Source organism: Nerophis lumbriciformis, linkage group LG13 (genome assembly GCF_033978685.3).
Source record: "Nerophis lumbriciformis linkage group LG13, RoL_Nlum_v2.1, whole genome shotgun sequence".
Lineage (NCBI taxonomy): Eukaryota > Metazoa > Chordata > Actinopteri > Syngnathiformes > Syngnathidae > Nerophis > Nerophis lumbriciformis.
The window spans coordinates 36667689-36687667 of NC_084560.2; the positions used below are offsets into that span (position 1 = coordinate 36667689).

The 19979-nt window shown below is 38.0% G+C and overlaps 1 protein-coding gene across 7 annotated transcripts in view; it reads left to right on the top strand.

The window, feature by feature from the left end:
* Window positions 1-19979, top strand: part of parp4 (poly (ADP-ribose) polymerase family, member 4) — a 117173-nt gene that overhangs the window by 70565 nt on the left and 26629 nt on the right. For all 7 annotated transcript variants that reach the window (XM_072914525.1, XM_061970889.2, XM_061970887.2 and 4 more), the window contains 11 exons: window positions 1453-1539; window positions 1616-1780; window positions 1853-1899; window positions 5954-6035; window positions 7724-7861; window positions 7934-8123; window positions 12821-12891; window positions 15143-15330; window positions 15486-15585; window positions 15720-15890; window positions 16549-16629. In XM_072914525.1, coding sequence (XP_072770626.1) covers window positions 1453-1539; window positions 1616-1780; window positions 1853-1899; window positions 5954-6035; window positions 7724-7861; window positions 7934-8123; window positions 12821-12891; window positions 15143-15330; window positions 15486-15585; window positions 15720-15890; window positions 16549-16629 — 1320 coding nt within the window. The remainder of the gene's footprint in view (window positions 1-1452; window positions 1540-1615; window positions 1781-1852; window positions 1900-5953; window positions 6036-7723; window positions 7862-7933; window positions 8124-12820; window positions 12892-15142; window positions 15331-15485; window positions 15586-15719; window positions 15891-16548; window positions 16630-19979) is intronic.

The following is a 19979-nucleotide window of genomic DNA, read 5'->3' on the forward strand; positions in this document are numbered from 1 at the left end:
AAATATGATGTACATTATTATGGTACATGAGAAGTATATAGACCACTAAATATGATGTATATGATTATGGTACATGAGAGGGTGATAGACCACTAAATATCATGTGCATTATTATGGTACATGAGAGGTATATAGACCACTAAATATGATGTACATTAATTATGGTACATGAGAGGTATATAGACCGCTAAATATGGTGTACATTATTATGGTACATGAAGTATATAGACCATTAAATATGATGTACATTAATTATGGTACATGAGAGTTAGATAAACCACTAAATATGATGTACATTATTATGGTACATGAGAGGGAGATAGACCACTAAATATGATGTACATTAATTATGGTACATGAGAGGTATATAGACCATTAAATATGATGTACATTAATTATGATACATGAGAAGTATATAGACCACTAAATATGATGTACATTATTGTAGTACATGAGAGGGAGATAGACCACTAAATATGATGTACATTATTATGGTACATAAGAGGGAGATAGACCACTAAATATGATGTACATTATTATGGTACATAGACCACTAAATATGATGTACATTAATTATGGTACATGAGAGGGAGATAGACCACTAAATATGATGTACATTAATTATGGTACATGAGAGGGAGATAGACCACTAAATATGATGTACATTAATTATGGTACATGAGAGGTACATAGACCACTAAATATGATGTACATTAAATATGGTACATGAGAGGTACATAGACCACTAAATATGATGTACATTATTATGGTACATGAGAGGCGTATAAACCACTAAATATGATGTACATTATTATAGTACATGAGAGGCGTATAAACCACTAAATATGATGTACTCGAGAGGGAGATAGACTACTAAATATGTACATTAATTATGGTACATGAGAGGTATATAGAGCACTAAATATGATGTGCATTATTATGGTACATGAGAGGTATATAGACTACTAAATATGATGTACATTATCATAATACATGAGAGGTATATGGACCACTAAATATGATGTACATTAATTATGGTACATGAGAGGTATATAGACCACTAAATATGATGTACATAATCATAGTACATGAGAGGTATATGGACCACTAAATATGATGTACATTAATTATTGTACATGAGAGGGTGATAGACCACTAAATATAATGTAGAGGTATATAGACCACTAAACATGATGTACATTATTATGGTACTTGAGAGGGAGATAGACCACTTCTGTTGTAGAAGATCGTGTGATGTCCTCCTTCAGTTGTAGAAGATCGTGCAGATGTCCTCCTTCAGTTGTAGAAATACCTGCAGATGTCCTCCTTCAGTTGTAGAAGATCGTGCTGATATCCTCCTTCAGTTGTAGAAATACCTGCAGATGTCCTCCTTCAGTGAGAAGTGCTGCGTTGTGGTAGCGATGCTGATCTTGCGAGGTGCTTGTGTGGCAGGTGAAGGAGAAGGAGAAGGCTAGCAGGGAGTACAAGCAGGCCATTGAGGAGGGTCACGGAGCCTACCTGATGGACCAGGACGCACCTGTAGGCACTGGGCCACAAACATGCGGTAAACACCCAAAGCGACACCTCACCTCCAGTGTGGCCTCCTCCCTTGCAGAACGTCTTCACCATCAGCGTGGGGAACCTGCCGGCGGGCGCCACCGTGCTCATCAAGGTCACCTTTGTGTCCGAGCTCATCATCAAGAACGGCGCGTTGCTCTTCTCCCTGCCCGGGAGTGTGGCCCCATGGCAGGAGAGCGCTGCACTCAATCAGACCACGCAGGTAGACCAAACACTTGTTTTTTTTCCTAGCGGTAAATAACGCGTCACAAAATGGCTTCTGTGCTCTCCACAGGTGACCCTGGACAAAGTGCGTGTGACTGCTGAATCAGCAAGTGGGAGGTTTGCTTCAAACTTTATTTTCATTCCTGCCTTGTCTGCTGCACGCTTGACTTTTTGGAGCTAGATGAAAAGCACAATCACACTGAACACATTTTCCCTCACCCTGAAACAAAGCTTCCGTTGGGCTGAAATGTGGGGTTGTAGCACCACCTGTTGGTCGCAACGACAAACGCCAGCCTGCAAATGTTTCCATCAGGGATTCATGCTGCTGATTCCAAGACCATCGCTTAAAGTTAAAGTTAAAGTACCAACGCGGAGATAGGCTCCAGCACCCCCCGCGATCCCAAAAGGGACAAGCGGTAGAAAATGGATGGATGATTGTCACACACACACTAGGTGTGGTGAAATTTGTCCTCTGCATTTGACCCATCCCCTTGTTCACCCCCCACTTAGTACCGTTATTGACATTTATAGTAAATGTGATAACATTGACAGCCCTAATGTGTATATATATATATATATATATATATATATATATATATATATATATATATATATATATATATATACATGTGTATATATATATATATATATATATATATATATATACATGTGTATATATATATATATATATATATATATATATATATATATATACATGTGTATATATATATATATATATATATATATATATATATATATATATATATATATATATATATATATATATATATATACATGTGTATATATATATATATATATATATACACACATGTGTGTATATATATATATATATATATATATGTGTATGTATATATATATATATATATATATATATATATATATATACATATATATATGTGTATGTAGGTATATATATATGTATGTATGTACATATATATATATATATATATATATATATATGTGTATGTATGTATCAGTGACGTGCGGTGAGGTTCATGACTGGTGAGGCACTGACTTCATCACAGTCAGATTTACAAACATATGAACCCTAAAGAGTATCTTATTCACCATTTGATTGGCAGCAGTTAACGGGTTATGTTTAAAAGCTCATACCAGCATTCTTCCCTGCTTGGCACTCAGCATCAAGGGTTGGAATTGGGGGTTAAATCACCAACAATTATTCCCAGGCACGGCGCCGCTGCTGCCCACTGCTCCCCACTGCTCCCCTCACATTCCAGGGGGTGATCAAGGGGATGGGTCAAATGCAGAGGACATATTTCACCACACCTAGTGTGTGTGACAATCATTGGTACTTTAACTCATTGGCGTTGCTAGGCCTATTTTAGGGGGGCTCAAGCCCCCCTAAAATATTCTTAAGCCCCCCTAAATAATTTGGTGTTTTTTTTGGTGTTTTTTTACAAACAAATGCCGACATATTCATTATAAAGTGGCCCAAATATGAGTTTAAATAAATAATCATATAATCTGTTATTATTCACTCAGGTTCCCCCCACTTCGTAGCGTAAGGTAGAGAGCCCCTTTCGTGCATCGGTATCCAATCCATTCCACTTGTTCATATAGAAAATGCCCACATCACTCAAATTCCAGCCCGCATTTTCTCTGCGACCTTTCTTGCGGTCCTGCAGGTGTACGAAGCACATTATCTTCCTTTACAATGAGTGAAGCTGCACAAAACCTTGTGTGTGCAATTGTAAATCATTTATTTTTTTAAGTTTTGTGTTTCTTGTAGAATCTATATAAAGTAATATGCATAAGCCTATTGTTAAAATAATGAAAAAAACATCATTAAATATATTTGTTTTATTGTATTGTTACATTAATAGCTGTTTTATTATTATAGGATGGCTTGTTAAACATTTAATAGGATTTTCAGAGGGAGGAAAAACCAAGACATTTAATATAAAATATAAAATGAATAAATACATAAAAAGAAAAAGAAAATATATGGTTAAAAGCCATCGTCCCGGGGAGCATTTCATTTCGTCCCGTGCATTTTTTTTAAATAATAATAATAACAATGAATAATTTCTAAGTCTTTGTTAGCCGTTTGTGAAGTTTTGTGCTCGTGCGTAACATTCGCTCGCATCCTGTGCATCTCCTGGGGGCAAAGCCCCCCTTGTCCTTAAAAGCTAGTGACGCCCCTGCTTTAACTTAACTTTAACTTTACACATACAAACTGTAGCACACAAAAAAGCACATTTAATAAAATAAACGTTATTATGGTCTTACCTTTACTTATAAGTGCGGGAACAGTGGTGTTCGTGTTGGAGGAGTTGTGAATGAATGAAATATGAAATCCGTGCTGCAGTCTGCAGGTGTACCTAATGTAGTGTCCTTGCAGTCGTTCACGGCTCCTCCGGCGCGAGCAATGTTGTTTTTGCACTTTTTGGCTTCTTGTTAAGTGACTTTTTTTGGGTGGATTCGGTCTTGCACGTGGAGGGTTTGGGTGTGGGCTTTGGTTGGTGTGGCGCTCTCGTCGGTGGGTGCAGTCTGCGGCGAAGCTAGGTGCCTTAAGCACCAGGAGGCGTGGTTACGCGTGCCTCAGCCAGTGCGTCTTCGCAGCAGTTTTATGATCGCTCAGCACAAGAAATACGTTACACACATACAGTTGTTGACAAAATACACTGTACATTATATACCTCAGTTAACTAAACTATGGAAATGTATAATATAGTTCATATAGCAATACAGTCTCACTGCACAGCAGAGCAGCAGTTAGCCGAGTCCGTCCATGTTGAGGCACTGAGTGACGTGCCTCGACTGGCTGCTGTTCACCGCACCGTCTCTTCTCAGTATTTGAACGGCAAATGTGAAAATTCAGCGATTTTGAATAAAAATAATCTAAAACTGGTGAAGTTAAATGGAAATAACTCTATAGTATAATCACTGGATACATATAACAATTTAATATTTTTTTTTTCTTTTTACATTTTTTTCTTTCCATGATCGCACGTCACTGGTATGTATATATATATATATATATATGTGTATGTATTTATATATATATATGTGTATGTATGTATATATATATGTGTATGTATGTATATATATGTATATGTGTATGTATGTATGTGTATATATATATATATATACATATAAATATATATGTATGTATGTATGTATATATATATGTGTGTGTATATATATATATATATATATATATATATATATATATATATATATATATATATATATATATATATATATATATATATATATATATATATATATATATATATATATATATATATATATATATTAGGGGTGTAAAGGTACGTGTATTTGTATCGAACCGTTTCGGTACGGGGGTTCCGGTAGCGTATAGTTTATGGTGTGTTTTGTTGCGCCCTAAAAGTGTTAATACTGTAAGTGTTGTACTTGTTATGCAGCAGCTGTTTGATTGTAAAGTGCATCTTAGTTGTAGTTTTCAATAACAAATTTGGAGGTGATAAAATCGCCATGTAATATTGCTAATGTTAACCTGTAGCATGTCAATAGTAAAGCCCATGTATATTAACTTCAAGGTAGCACATATTTGGAAAACTGAAGCCTTACTTTACTTACGTTTGAGCGCTTTTTGAGTCAATTTTCTTTTTTGGCATTGAAAATGGCAACATTACCCAGAGGTAGTTTGGCTGAGTCGGCTCTCGGTGCTGCTGGAGTGATCGGCAAGTTACCCAGGTACCATAAGACGGATTTTACGTGAATCGGGATTCGGTCGATGCCAAAAAAAGTGCCATCCCTCGCTGTGACGTGCTTCCAACCACACTTCCTAAAACTTACTAAGCACTTATTTCTTCTGTTGTTTCAAACCAGCTTAGCAATTAGCATGCCTGCTCTTGCTTCTTCTTGCTCGATGTGTAACACATTTAGCCACGTAAAAATTTTGTTTATTAGCCGCATTAAAGCTAATGCTAATGCTTATCAACTTAACGGAGCGTCTCCACACTGTGTATGCTCATAGACGGTTAGCTGCTCGCCGCCACTGACAGCCAGGGAGCCATCAATAAAGTATCTTCCAGAGGGGATCAGTTTTTGCTCTTTTTCACGAAAACCGCCCAAGAGGCGCATACCTTTTTTTTTAAATGCGCACTTGCACGGCGCTAACGGTGTGGTTTGTTCCCCTCAGAGAGTTCAGCCTGGACATGTCCATGGAGATGCCCAACAAGATCAGCAGACTGTCTTGCATCACGCACAAAGTCCAGACCAAGGTACCTCACCTGTTCACTCGTATTCACTCTTTTATTGCAACACACTTCAAGTGTTGGATCGCATACCGACCGATATGGATATATCGATATCAATGATACCAGATCTTAATATCGATCCTCAAATCAAAATAGCGATACTTTTCATAAGTTCAGAGGTGTCCAAACTTTTTCCACCAATGGCCGCATACTGAAAAGTCAAAGTATGCGGGGGCCATATTGATATTTTTAACATTTAAGAAATGCCCCCAAAAAATATTGTCATCTTTGTATTATTGGTGACCAAATATATAATTATTAATTATTAGTTACAACATTTCCGATTTCTCTCATTACATACCCATTTATTAGATTTTTATTACATTTCTTGCATTTAAATAATAATATTACGATAGTGAAATTGCATAATCTAGAGTGTCAAAAATTCTGCCTGTATAAAAATATTAATGTTCAGTTACACATTTAACATTGTTATTATGGTTGTTGTAATTTTTAAAATAAATTCATAAGTTAGTATTATTTTTGAATTAACTAACTAAACTTTGTTTATATTTTAAATATATTTTATTTTTATTTTGAGAGCTTCTAATATTTTAGAACAGGGGTGACTAAACTTTTTCCACCAAGGGCCGCATACTGAAAAGTCAACTCCGGGGGACCATTTTTATATTAAAAATTTTTTTTTAAAACAAATATTATATATATTTAAAGATAAAACTTTAAAACATTTGTATTATTATTATTATTGGTTGGAACATATCAGCCGTTTTTTGTTACATACCGATTGTTTGGCTATTTTTCTTACATTTTCGCTGTTGTTTTTTCCCATGTAAGAATAGAATAAAAATAATAGTACAATTGTGTAACTGCATAAACTAGTGTGAAAAAAATTCTGCCTGTACAAATATATTAATGTTCAGTTACACATTTAACAATGTTTATTATGGTTGTTGTAATTTTTCAAATTAATTCATAATACATTTTTTTATTAACTAACTGCATTTGTTTGTATTTTAAGTATATCTTATTTTTATTTTAGATCAGGGGTGTCTAAACTTTTTCCACCAAGGAAAAGGAAAAGGCCATTTTGATATTTTTTTATTTAAAAAAAAAAAGGGCTAAAAACAGATATATATATTTAAAGACACAACTTTGTGTTATAGGTGACTAACTATATTTTTATTATTCATTATTATTAATATTATTTTATTATTATTATTAGTGAGAACATTTCAGCTTTTTCTCATTACATACCGATTGCTTTGCTCCTGTTTCTTACATTTTTACTGTTGTTTTTTCCCATGTAAGAATAGAATAAAAATAGTAAAAGTGAAACTGCATATATATATATATATATATATATATATATATAATAATATATATGTATATATATATATTTAAAGACAAAACGTAGTGTTATAAGTGACTAAGTATATTATTGTGATTTGTTTTTCTCATTGCATTGCAATTTTTTGCTCTTTTTTTTTTTCTTAGATACGTTATTATTTGAAAATACACAACTTTTTAAGTTGTAGCAAACACATTATGTACGTATATTTGCACAAAGTATCAGATCGGTATGGCCAATAGCAACCTGAATTCGGAATGGTAAAGAAAATGATGGCACATCACTACGTCTTGGTGCTTTCTGTTACGTCTGATGATGTCATTTCGTGTGTGTGATCCCACAGAGGACCGACTGCAAGGCGGTGGTGAGCGTGCTGCCAGGGCAAGTCCTGGGTCCGGACGGCTTCCAGCTGTCGGTCATTCTGTCCGAGGTTCACCTGCCCAGGATGTGGGTGGAGAGGCACCCTGACATTGACAGCCAGGTCTGACCGTTCTGTCTTCCAGCCAGCTTTCACTCATCTTCCTCCTAACCATCTCACACTAAATCCTGGCAGGCGTGCATGCTAGTTTTCTACCCAAAGTTCGACGTCAAAGCCAGCTGCGGATCCGACGAAGTTGTCATTTTGCTGGACGTGTCCGAGTCCATGCTCGGGGAACCCGTTCGCTGGTCCCGGGCGGTCGCCCTGCACGTCATTAAAACCCTCCAGCCTCACTTCAAAATCAACATTGTCTTGTTTAGCACAGGTCAGTGCCATTTATTTTCCGTGCAATTGGGTTGTGATGTCACTCCAATACGGGAGAACCCTTTAAAGTAGAGTTGGGTATCCTTTACATTTTATCCCATACTGGGGCCAAATCAGTTCTTTTGAAAAAGTGCCGGTGCTTTCACGGTTCCTAAACTATGTACAATTTGCGGTACCGTATTTTTCAGACTATAGAGCACACCGGTATAAGCCACACCCACTACATTTTAGAAAAAAACATTCTCTATATGTTAGCCGCACTGGACTATAAGCCGCAGATATATATGTTGTGAAATTAGTTATTTACACAGAAAGTTTTTGTAAGTGTTTATTTACATACCTTAATTGTTTCCAAACGGTGCCTGTAACAGGGCAGTAAAACGGCAGACCAAACAAAACAGAAGTCTTTGTCATGGATCCACTAGTTGCGGAAGCTAGCTCTCCAGTACCAAGTTATATGACTCTGAGGTGTACAACTGTAAAATTAACAGTTAACATGCGTCAAGTACCAAGTTAAATGACTTTGAGGTGTGCATCTGCAAAATTGGCAAAAATAAAGTTAACATGCCAATGTTATAACAACTATCATGTGTTAACTACCAAGTTATAGGACTCTGAGGCGTACGGCTGTAAAACTGTCAAAAAAAAAAGTTAGCATGTGTCAAGTACCAAGGTTATATGATACCGAGGTGTACGCCTGCAAAATTTGCGGAAAAAGTTAGCATAATAATGTTAGCATGCAAACTTCCCTTGACAGTTTGCATTTGTCAAGTACCAAGTTAAATGACTTTGAGGTGTAACAAAAAGTTCAAATGTGGCAAGTACCAAGTCATAGGACTCTTAGGTTTACGGCCGTAAAAAAGTGGCAAAAAAGTTAGCATGTGTCAAGTGCCAAGTTGTATGACTGAAGTGTATGGATACAAAATTTGCTGCGGAAACTAGTTCTCCAATCAGCTAAACAGATTCAATAACTCCACGGTGACGTTTTGGTGAATTTACGAAATTGAAAGAATACAAAAGAATGCCATTGTAAGTTAATAATACTAACACAGACACTCGTAGACATTTTAGCATATTAGCTAATGACACTAGCTCCGCTACATTACAATAGCACAAATATGCATGAGAACACTCCTACAGACATCACACATGGAACAGTTTAGTAAGTATAAACAGTTTTAGTTATATTGTAAATCTTACAAACGTCGCTTGGAGTGATGAATGAAAAATCCATATGAGTAAAAACGCTATGGACGGCTAGAAGACGAAAAGGGCACTTCTACTTCCGGTTCAAAGCTTTAAACAGCAGGAATTACATTTCACCCAGCAGCACCTGCAGTGAACAAACTCGTCCAAAAGATGGCGCCGTAGTGCAAACAATATTGCACCCTTTAAGTGTCTTTGCACGTGTTTAATGAAAACTATTTGCTTTATGGCCGTCAGCGAAGAGTCATCCATACACTAGCCGCACCGTTTAACAGGCCGCAGGGTTTAAAACGTAGGGAAAAAGTAGCGTCTTATAGTCATGAATTGACGGTATTTACTAAGGGTGTGGGGAAAAATCGATTCAAATTCGAATCGCTATTCTCACGTTGTGCGATTCAGTATTGATTCTCATTTTTAAAAAATCGATTTTAAAAAAAAAAATTTTTTTTGTTTTCATTTTTTTTTCTTTTTTTTTTTTTTTATCAATCCAACAAAACAATACACAGCAATACCATAACAATGCAATCCAATTCCAAAACCAAACCCAACCCAGCAACACTCAGAACTGCAATAACCAGAGCAATTGAGAGGAGACACAAACACGACACAGAACAAACCAAAAGTAGTGAAACAAAAATTAATATTATCAACAACAGTATCAATATTTGTAACAATTTCAACATAGCAGTGATTAAAAATCCCTCATTGATTGACATTTGATTAGACATTTATAAAAATAAAAAAACAAGAGCAATAATGTCACAGTGGCTTACACTTGCATCACATCTCATAAGCTTGACAACACACTGTGTCCAATATTTTCACAAAGATAAAATAAGTCATATTTTTGGTTCATTTAATAGTTAAAACACATTTACATTATTGCAATCAGTTGATAAAACATTGTCCTTTACAATTATAAAAGCTTTTTACAAAAATCTACTACTCTGCTTGCATGTCAGCAGACTGGGGTAGATCCTGCTGAAATCCTATGTATTGAATAAATAGAGCATCGTTTCGAATCGGGGAAAATATCGTTTTTGAATCGAGAATGGCGTTGAATCGAAAAAAATCGATTTAGAATCGAATCGTGACCCGAAGAATCGATAATGAATCAAATCGTGGGACACCCATAGATTCGCAGCCCTAGTTTTTACCTATTACTCATGAACATTAAAATTGTAAATATGCCAGACTGAGCCAGGAAGCTACTTTTGGTACTTCAGAAAAGGAAAACATACCAATTTTGTGCCAAAAAAACAAATGTCTTTTTACTTGTAGGGAATTTTGTGGCATGCAAGTTTAACAGAATATTAATTAAAAAACTTTATCCACGAAGTATCATTATTTAATATCACAGCCACACTGGCAGCAATACAGAACACCGATAACGTTGTGTTCAACTTGCCTTGTTTGCGCGTTAATCCTACATGCATCGAGCAAAATGAGGTGACTTGTACAATATCTCCTTTCGAGGCCTGCTTTCATGCGGTTAAGAACTATTATTGCACTGAGCAGCCAGGACTGAAAACTGTAATGCTTTTCCATACACGTCTGATTATACGCATCCCTGAAATTATTCCCAATCATACGTCCTTTAGAGCAGTGGTTCTCAAATGGGGGTACGCGTACCCCTGGGGGTACTTGAAGGTATGCCAAGGGGTACGTGAGATTTTTTGTAAATATTCTAAAAATAGCAACAATTCAAAAATCCTTTATAAATATATTTATTGAATAATACTTAAAATATGAATGTAAGTTCATAAACTGAACATCAAATCAAGTAGGTTATTTCATTAATTACCATAAACCCAGAGTTTCCCCCATGGCCCATGCCATAATGGTTTGATCCTACCTGGCGGTGCCACACGGCACCAACTGTCAGTCAACTATTGATGTAGAAAACAATGGAGGCGTGGTTAAAGTGTAGCAGTAATGCAGCTGAAAACAAGGAGGAACATATGCCAAAGAAGGCCAAACCTGAGCCGGCAAAATTCAGACAGTATTCCGAAGAATATGTGTTAATGGGATTTACGGCTTCGAGTTGTAAAAACCCCAAGGCATTGTGTTTTTTCTGTTGAGAAATGTTAGCGAACAGTGGCATGAAGCTTGCGCGTCTTCAGCAGGCATCTCCGGACAAAACACGCTTGCCATGTCGGTAAGCCACCTGATTTTTTAAGAGGAGACTAAATGAATTCAGGTCATCTCAAGATACGATGCAGAAAGCCTCCACAACATCAGCCAAAGCCCTGGAGGCTTCTTACGCGGTGTCTTTGCTTGTTGCTAAAGCCAAAAAGCCGCTCACTATCGCTGAAGAGCTGATACTGGACCCCGACTTAAACAAGTTGAAAAACTTATTGGCGTGTTACCATTTAGTGGTCAATTGTACGGAATATAATGTGTCCGGGATCGCTCATTTATTCCCGACACACTGAACCGCCTCATCTTAAACTAAACAATGTGGGACGGCCCCTTGAAACAGCGAGTAAACTAAGAAGCTAAAGCTAGCAAGAACAATCACAACACATCTCATCTGCTTGTGTTGTTGTGAACAACATCATCGAATCTAGAGGTGGGGGGGGGTTACCCACATATGCGGTCCTCTCCAAGGTTTCTCATAGTCATTCACACCGACGTCCCACTGGGGTGAGTTTTCCTTGCCCTTATGTGGGCTCTCTGTACCGCGGATGTCGTTGTGGCTTGTGCAGCCCTTTGAGACACTTGTGATTTAGGGCTATATAAATAGACATTGATTGATTGATTGATTGAATATGTACTGTACTGTGCAATCTACTAATAAAAGTTTCAATCAATCAATCAATACTTCCAGCCGCTGCAGTACTGGCCGAGACAATACTGGATAAAAACGAAGCCGAGAAAATAAAGAATGTGCCTTTATCAAATGACTCTGTTTGCCGGAGAGTAGATAAAATGGGAAAAGACATTGTTGACAGCTAGATTTTTTGTGGACAGGTTCCATAAATATTGATGTTAAAGATTTTTTTTTTTGTGAAGAAATGTTTAGAATTAAGTTCATGAATCCAGATGGATCTCTATTACAATCCCCAAAGAGGGCACTTTAAGTTGATGATTACTTCTGTGTAGAAATCTTTATTTATAATTGAATCACTTGTTTATTTTTCAACAAGTTTTTAGTTATTTTTATATATTTTTTTCCAAATAGTTCAAGAAAGACCACTACAAATTAGCAATATTTTGCACTGTTATACAATTTAATAAATCAGAAACTGATGACATAGTGCTGTATTTTACTTCTTTATCTCTTTTTTTTCAACCAAAAATGTTTTGCTCTGATTAGGGGGTACTTGAATTAAAACATTTTTCACAGGGTGTACATCACTGAAAAAAGGTTGAGAACCACTGCTTTAGAGGGCCTGGACATCAGGGTTTGCACTATAATAATATATGTGTATTGTGTTACATATGTATGTATGTATGTTTTACATGACTATAATTGTGTTGTCTTGTCAGATCACACGCAAGCTTTCCTGACAGCGCAGCCACTCGACGAAGCTCGACAGGCAGCAGAGAAGTTCATCCACGTCAGTATCTGCTGCTTATCTCCTTTACGTCTTATTGGCGGAATTGCCCTTTCCTTTACGCAGATCATGCGCTGTGCATCAATTTACCGTGAAGAGGCTCATGCAAAATGTCAATTGATGAATTACAGGGCGCGTCATGTGGAATTCTACCGTAAACAGATTCTTAGTCCCTTCCGGCTCCCTCACTAATAGGAATATACTACCAATTAGCATGTGGCAAGTACAACGTTATATGATACCGAGGCGTATGACTGCTAAATTTGCGAAAAAAGTTAGCATGTGGTAAATACCAAGGTATATGACTCTGAGACGTACGACTGCAAAATTGGCACAAAAAAAAAAAGGTTAGCATGAGAATGTTTACATACTAGCATGCTATTTTTAGCATGCTAACAGTTAGCATAAGTCAATAATAATAATAATAATAGATTTTATTTGTATTACACGTAATATTTGAATAGCAAATCTCAAAGTGATAGTGTCAAGTACCAATTTGTATGATACCAAAATTTGCGAAAAAAAAGTTAGCATGCTAATATTATCAAGCTAACTTTTCTTTAACAGTTAGCATGTGTCAAGTACCAAGTTACACTATATGACTGAGGTGTACGGTTGCACAAAAAAATAGTTTGAATGTGGCAAGTATCAAATTGTATGACTCTGAGGTGTACAGCTGCACATTTGGCAAAACAAAAGTTAGCATGCTAATGTTATAACAGCAATAATGTGTCAAGTACCAAGTTATGGGACTCTAAGGTGTACAGCTGGCAACAAAAAAAAGTTAGCATGTGTTAAGTACCAGATTGTATGACTGAGGTGTACAGCTGCAAATTTAGCTAAAAAAGTTAGCATGTGGCAAGTACCGAGGTATATGACTCTGAGATGAACGGCTGCAAAATTGAAAAAAAAAGTGAATTTTAGCATGCTAACAGTTAGCATGTGTCAAGTATTGAGTTATATGACTCTGAGGTTATATGACTCTGAGATGAATGGCTGCAAAATTGGCAAAAAAAAAGTTAGCCCGCAAATGATAACATGTTAGCATGTAAATGCTAACATGCTAATGTTAGCATGGTAAGAGTTAACATTTGTCAAGTACCAAGTTAATACCAAGGTGTATGACTGCTAAATTAGCAAAAAAAAAGTTAGCATGCTTTTTTTTTAACAGTTAAGTACCAAGTTAAAGTATACGACTCTGAGGTGTACAACTGCAAAATTGGCAAGAAAAAGTTAGCATGCTAATGTTATAACAACTATCATGTCAAGTACCAAGTTATAGGACTTGTGAGTTGTATAGCTGTAAATGTCGCTAAAAAAGTTAGGACATGGCAACTACCAAGTTATATGACTGAGGTGTACAACTGTAAAATTAGCACACACAAAAAAGTTATTAGCATGCTAAAAAAAATTTAACAACTATCATGTGTCAAATACCAAGTTATATGACTTTGAGATGTACGGCTGCACATTTAACTTAAACGAAATGTTCAAATGTGGACTCTTAGGTGTACGGGCGTAAAAAGTTAGCATGTGTCAAGTACCAAGTTGTATGACTCTGAAGTGTATGGATACAAAATTAGCTAAAAAAGTTAACATGTTAATGTTAGCATGCTAACAGCTAGCTTGCTTCAAGTTATAGGACTCTAAGGTGTGCAACTTCAAAATTGGCTAATTAGCGTGCTGATGTTAGCAAGTTAACTTTTTGATAACAGTTAGCATATGTCAAAAACCAAGTTATATGACTCTGAGGTGTACGACTGCAAATTTAGCTAAAAAAAAAAGTTCAAATGTAGCGAGTAACAAGTTATATATATGGCTCTGAGATTTATAGCTGCAAAATTGAAAAAAAAAAAAAAATGTTAGCACGCTAATGTTAACATGCTAATGTTAGCATGCTAATTTTAGCATGCTAACAGCTGTCACGTGTCAAGTACCAAATTATATGATCCCAAAGTCATTGGTTGCAAAAAATTAGCGAGAAAAGTGCAATTTATTCCATTCATTTGTTTCAGTACAACGCATGTATCAAATGAAATTGAAGTTTGATGAAATAAATATGAAAACATTTTCACATACCGTAGATCAAGTGTGAAAAAGAATTGGTCACTGGACTTTCTTCTTGACAATCAAAAGAATCTAAAGCTAAATATTACTCTTAAAAAGTCGACTTGTAGGTTCTAATGCTAACTTGTTCATCTGAAAACAGACGCAGTACTGATATGATGCGCTCTTTCTTGCTGTCTCCCATTAGACCGTCTCGCCAGCGGGGGGCAGCACTGAGCTTTGGCGGCCCCTGCGAGCGCTCAGCCTGCTGCCTCCGTCGCGAGGCACCCGCAACCTGCTGCTGCTGTCCGACGGCCATGTCCAGAACGCAGGGGCCACCTTGCAGCTCCTCCGGGACGAGGTCGCGCACAGCCGCCTCTTTGCGTGCGGCTTCAGGTCAGGAAGGGGCGAGGGCGTCACAGGGAACCTGAATTTGATTCCTGATTTAAGTGCAGCGTTTGACTATTTTCCTATATTCAAACCCTGTGTAATGTAACGGCAGGAAAACAAGAGGATTAATTAAAATGTTCTACGTCTGTGTGTTGTTATAGCCCGACAGCCAATCAGCACATGCTGAGAGCCCTGGCTCAGGCCGGGGGCGGAGCCTATGAGTATTTTGACAGCAAAAGCAAGCACAAGTGGGCAGCGCAGGTGAGGGAAAACATGACTATGTCGAAAGACGGCGACTGCCGTCACCCCGATGGGAATTCAAACGCTGTCCCTGGCAGTTGTCATGGAAACGAAGCTCAAACACGTGACCAGTGTGCGTCTCGTCCGGGTGTCAGGTGGCGCGTCAACTGAGGCGCATGGAGTCCCCTGGCTGCAGGTCTGTGTCGGTGAAGTGGCATCAGTACAGCTCCACGGCGACGCCCCCTGTGCAAGCTCCCATGCAGCTCAACGCACTCTTCAACGACTGCCACACGCTGGTCTACGGCTTCGTGGAGCATTGCACACAGGCAGGTTGCCATCGCCTATGTACAACGCCACCGCTTTGTTGGCAATAATACATGATCGATATATATATATATATATATATATGTATGTATGTATGTATATATATATATATATATATATATATATATATATATATATATATATGATATATATATTTTTTTTAAATATATATACAGTATATATATGTATGTTTGTCTACACACTGTGTCTGCTTGTAAGTATATGTATTATTAATATAATTTTTCATATTATTTAGAATTGATTGATTGAGACTTTTATTAGTAGATTGCACAGTACAGTAAATATTCCGTACAATTGACCACTAAATGGTAACACCCGAATAAGTTTTTCAACTTGTTTAAGTCGGGGTCCACGTTAATCAATTCATTGTAAAAATACTTATATATTCTGTTAAACCACTACTAACATATGTTCTCTGGTTTAAAACATTTAAATTTGAGCAAGTTGCAAACAGCCCACGTAAAAGACACATTTTGACCAAAAACTATGGTGTATGTTTACTGAAAAGGTTGAATAAACCAAATAAGACACACTGATATAAACAAGCATGCATCAGCATCTTTTGTACCCCCTACTGGACACAATAATTGCTAGCTGTTTGATGGCTAATGTCGCCACCTTCCCCACTTCCCGTCGCAGGCCACCCTGTTGGGCGACCTGAGTGGCCAGGAGCTGAGAACCATGGTGTCCACCAGCGAACTGCAGAAGACCAGCGGCACGGTAACCCTTACCTCACCTTCTGCAACCTGTTTTACAAAATGGCTGACAACGAGTCGTTTTTGTATTTCTTTTTTCAACAAATTAAAGTCGGATACGTATCACGATACTTGAGTCGGGGTACTATACAGTATTGCGATGTTCTACATAATTCAGCGGAAATCGTCCTTTAAAGGCCTACTGAAATGCGATTTTCTTATTTAAACGGGGATAGCAGGTCCATTCTATGTGTCATACTTGATCATTTCGCGATATTGCCATATTTTTGCTGAAAGGATTTAGTAGAGAACATCGACGATAAAGTTCGCAACTTTTGGTCGCTGATAAAAAAGCCCTGCCTGTACCGGAAGTAGCAGACGATATGCGCGTGACGTCACCGGTTGTGGAGCTCCTCACATCTGCACATTGTTTACAATCATGACCACCAGCAGCGAGAGCGATTCGGACTGAGAAAGCGACGATTTCCCCATTAATTTGAGCGAGGATGAAAGATTTGTGGATAAGGAAAGTGAGAGTGAAGGACTAGAGGGCAGTGGGAGCGATTCAGATAGGGAAGATGCTGTGAGAGGCGGGTGGGACCTGATATTCAGCTGGGAATGACTAAAACAGTAAATAAACACAAGACATACAGGTAAAAGCCAGTAAATTAGAATATTTTGAAAAACTTGATTTATTTCAGTAATTGCATTCAAAAGGTGTAACTTGTACATTATATTTATTCATTGCACACAGACTGATGCATTCAAATGTTTATTTCATTTAATTTTGATGATTTGAAGTGGCAACAAATGAAAATCCAAAATTCCGTGTGTCACAAAATTAGAATATTACTTAAGGCTAATACAAAAAAGGGATTTTTAGAAATGTTGGCCAACTGAAAAGTATGAAAATGAAAAATATGAGCATGTACAATACTCAATACTTGGTTGGAGCTCCTTTTGCCTCAATTACTGCGTTAATGCGGCGTGGCATGGAGTCGATGAGTTTCTGGCACTGCTCAGGTGTTATGAGAGCCCAGGTTGCTCTGATAGTGGCCTTCAACTCTTCTGCGTTTTTGGGTCTGGCATTCTGCATCTTCCTTTTCACAATACCCCACAGATTTTCTATGGGGCTAAGATCAGGGGAGTTGGCGGGCCAATTTAGAACAGAAATACCATGGTCCGTAAACCAGGCACGGGTAGATTTTGCGCTGTGTGCAGGCGCCAAGTCCTGTTGGAACTTGAAATCTCCATCTCCATAGAGCAGGTCAGCAGCAGGAAGCATGAAGTGCTCTAAAACTTGCTGGTAGACGGCTGCGTTGACCCTGGATCTCAGGAAACAGAGTGGACCGACACCAGCAGATGACATGGCACCCCAAACCATCACCCAACCATGCAAATTTTGCATTTCCTTTGGAAATCGAGGTCCCAGAGTCTGGAGGAAGACAGGAGAGGCACAGGATCCACGTTGCCTGAAGTCTAGTGTAAAGTTTCCACCATCAGTGATGGTTTGGGGTGCCATGTCATCTGCTGGTGTCGGTCCACTCTGTTTCCTGAGATGCAGGGTCAACGCAGCCGTCTACCAGCAAGTTTTAGAGCACTTCATGCTTCCTGCTGCTGACCTGCTCTATGGAGATGGAGATTTCAAGTTCCAAAAGGACTTGGCGCCTGCACACAGCGCAAAATCTACCCATGCCTGGTTTACGGACCATGGTATTTCTGTTCTAAATTGGCCCGCCAACTCCCCTGACCTTAGCCCCATAGAAAATCTGTGGGGTATTGTGAAAAGGAAGATGCAGAATGCCAGACCCAAAAACGCAGAAGAGTTGAAGGCCACTATCAGAGCAACCTGGGCTCTCATAACACCTGAGCAGTGCCAGAAACTCATCGACTCCATGCCACGCCACATTAACGCAGTAATTGAGGCAAAAGGAGCTCCAACCAAGTATTGAGTATTGTACATGCTCATATTTTTCATTTTCATACTTTTCAGTTGGCCAACATTTCTAAAAATCCCTTTTTTGTATTAGCCTTAAGTAATATTCTAATTTTGTGACACACGGAATTTTGGATTTTCATTTGTTGCCACTTCAAATCATCAAAATTAAATGAAATAAACATTTGAATGCATCAGTCTGTGTGCAATGAATAAATATAATGTACAAGTTACACCTTTTGAATGCAATTACTGAAATAAATCAAGTTTTTCAAAATATTCTAATTTACTGGCTTTTACCTGTATATATACTCTATTAGCCACAACACAACCAGGCTTATATTTAATATACCACAAATTAATCCCGCATAACAAACACCTCCCCCCTCCCGTCCATATAACCCGCCAATACAACTCAAACACCTGCACAACACACTCAATCCCACAGCCCAAAGTACCGTTCACCTCCCCAAAGTTCATACAGCACCTATATTTCCCCAAAGTCCCCAAAGTTACGTACGTGACATGCACATAGCGGCACGCACGTACGGGCAAGCGATCAAATGTTTGGAACCCGCAGCTGCATGCGTACTCACGGTACCGCATCTGCGTATCCAACTCAAAGTCCTCCTGGTAAAAGTCTCTGTTGTCCCAGTTCTCCACAGGCCAATGGTAAAGCTTGACTGTCATCTTTCGGGAATGTAAACAATGAAACACCGGCTGTGTTTGTGTTGCTGCAGTCGGCCGCAATACACCGCTTCCCACCTACAGCTTTCTTCTTTGCTGTCTCCATTGTACATTGAACAAATTGCAAAAGATTCACCAACACAGATGTCCAGAATACTGTGGAATTTTGCGATGAAAACAGACGACTTAATAGCTGGCCACCATGCTGTCCCAAAATGTCCTCTACAATCCGTGACGTCACGCGCTGACGTCATCATACCGAAACGTTTTCAGCAGGATATTTCGGCGCGAAATTTAAAATTGCACTTTAGTAAGCTAACCCGGCCGTATTGGCATGTGTTGCAATGTTAAGATTTCATCATTGATATATAAACTATCAGACTGCGTGGTCGGTAGTAGTGGGTTTCAGTAGGCCTTTAATTCCAATCGGCCCAAAACAGCATAATGTCCGTTTATGGCGAGTAAGGAGGACTAACATGCTGTTTCAGAGCCTTTGCGATTAAATAACTGTGACGTTTTAATTGTGGTTAATAGTAAAAGAGATTAATAGGTGCATCCTAACCCAGGGCAGCTGTAAAGTGCTTTGCGTGTTTAGAAAGGCGCTATATAAAATCTAATCCATCATTGTTTGGTGTCAAAACATCAGAACAATTTTGTTCATTTTCAATATGCATCTCATTTTATTCTGGCTATCTTGAGCCAGTGAGAGATTGTGGGCACATCAACCCCACTTTTTTGGAATCTAGCCCATC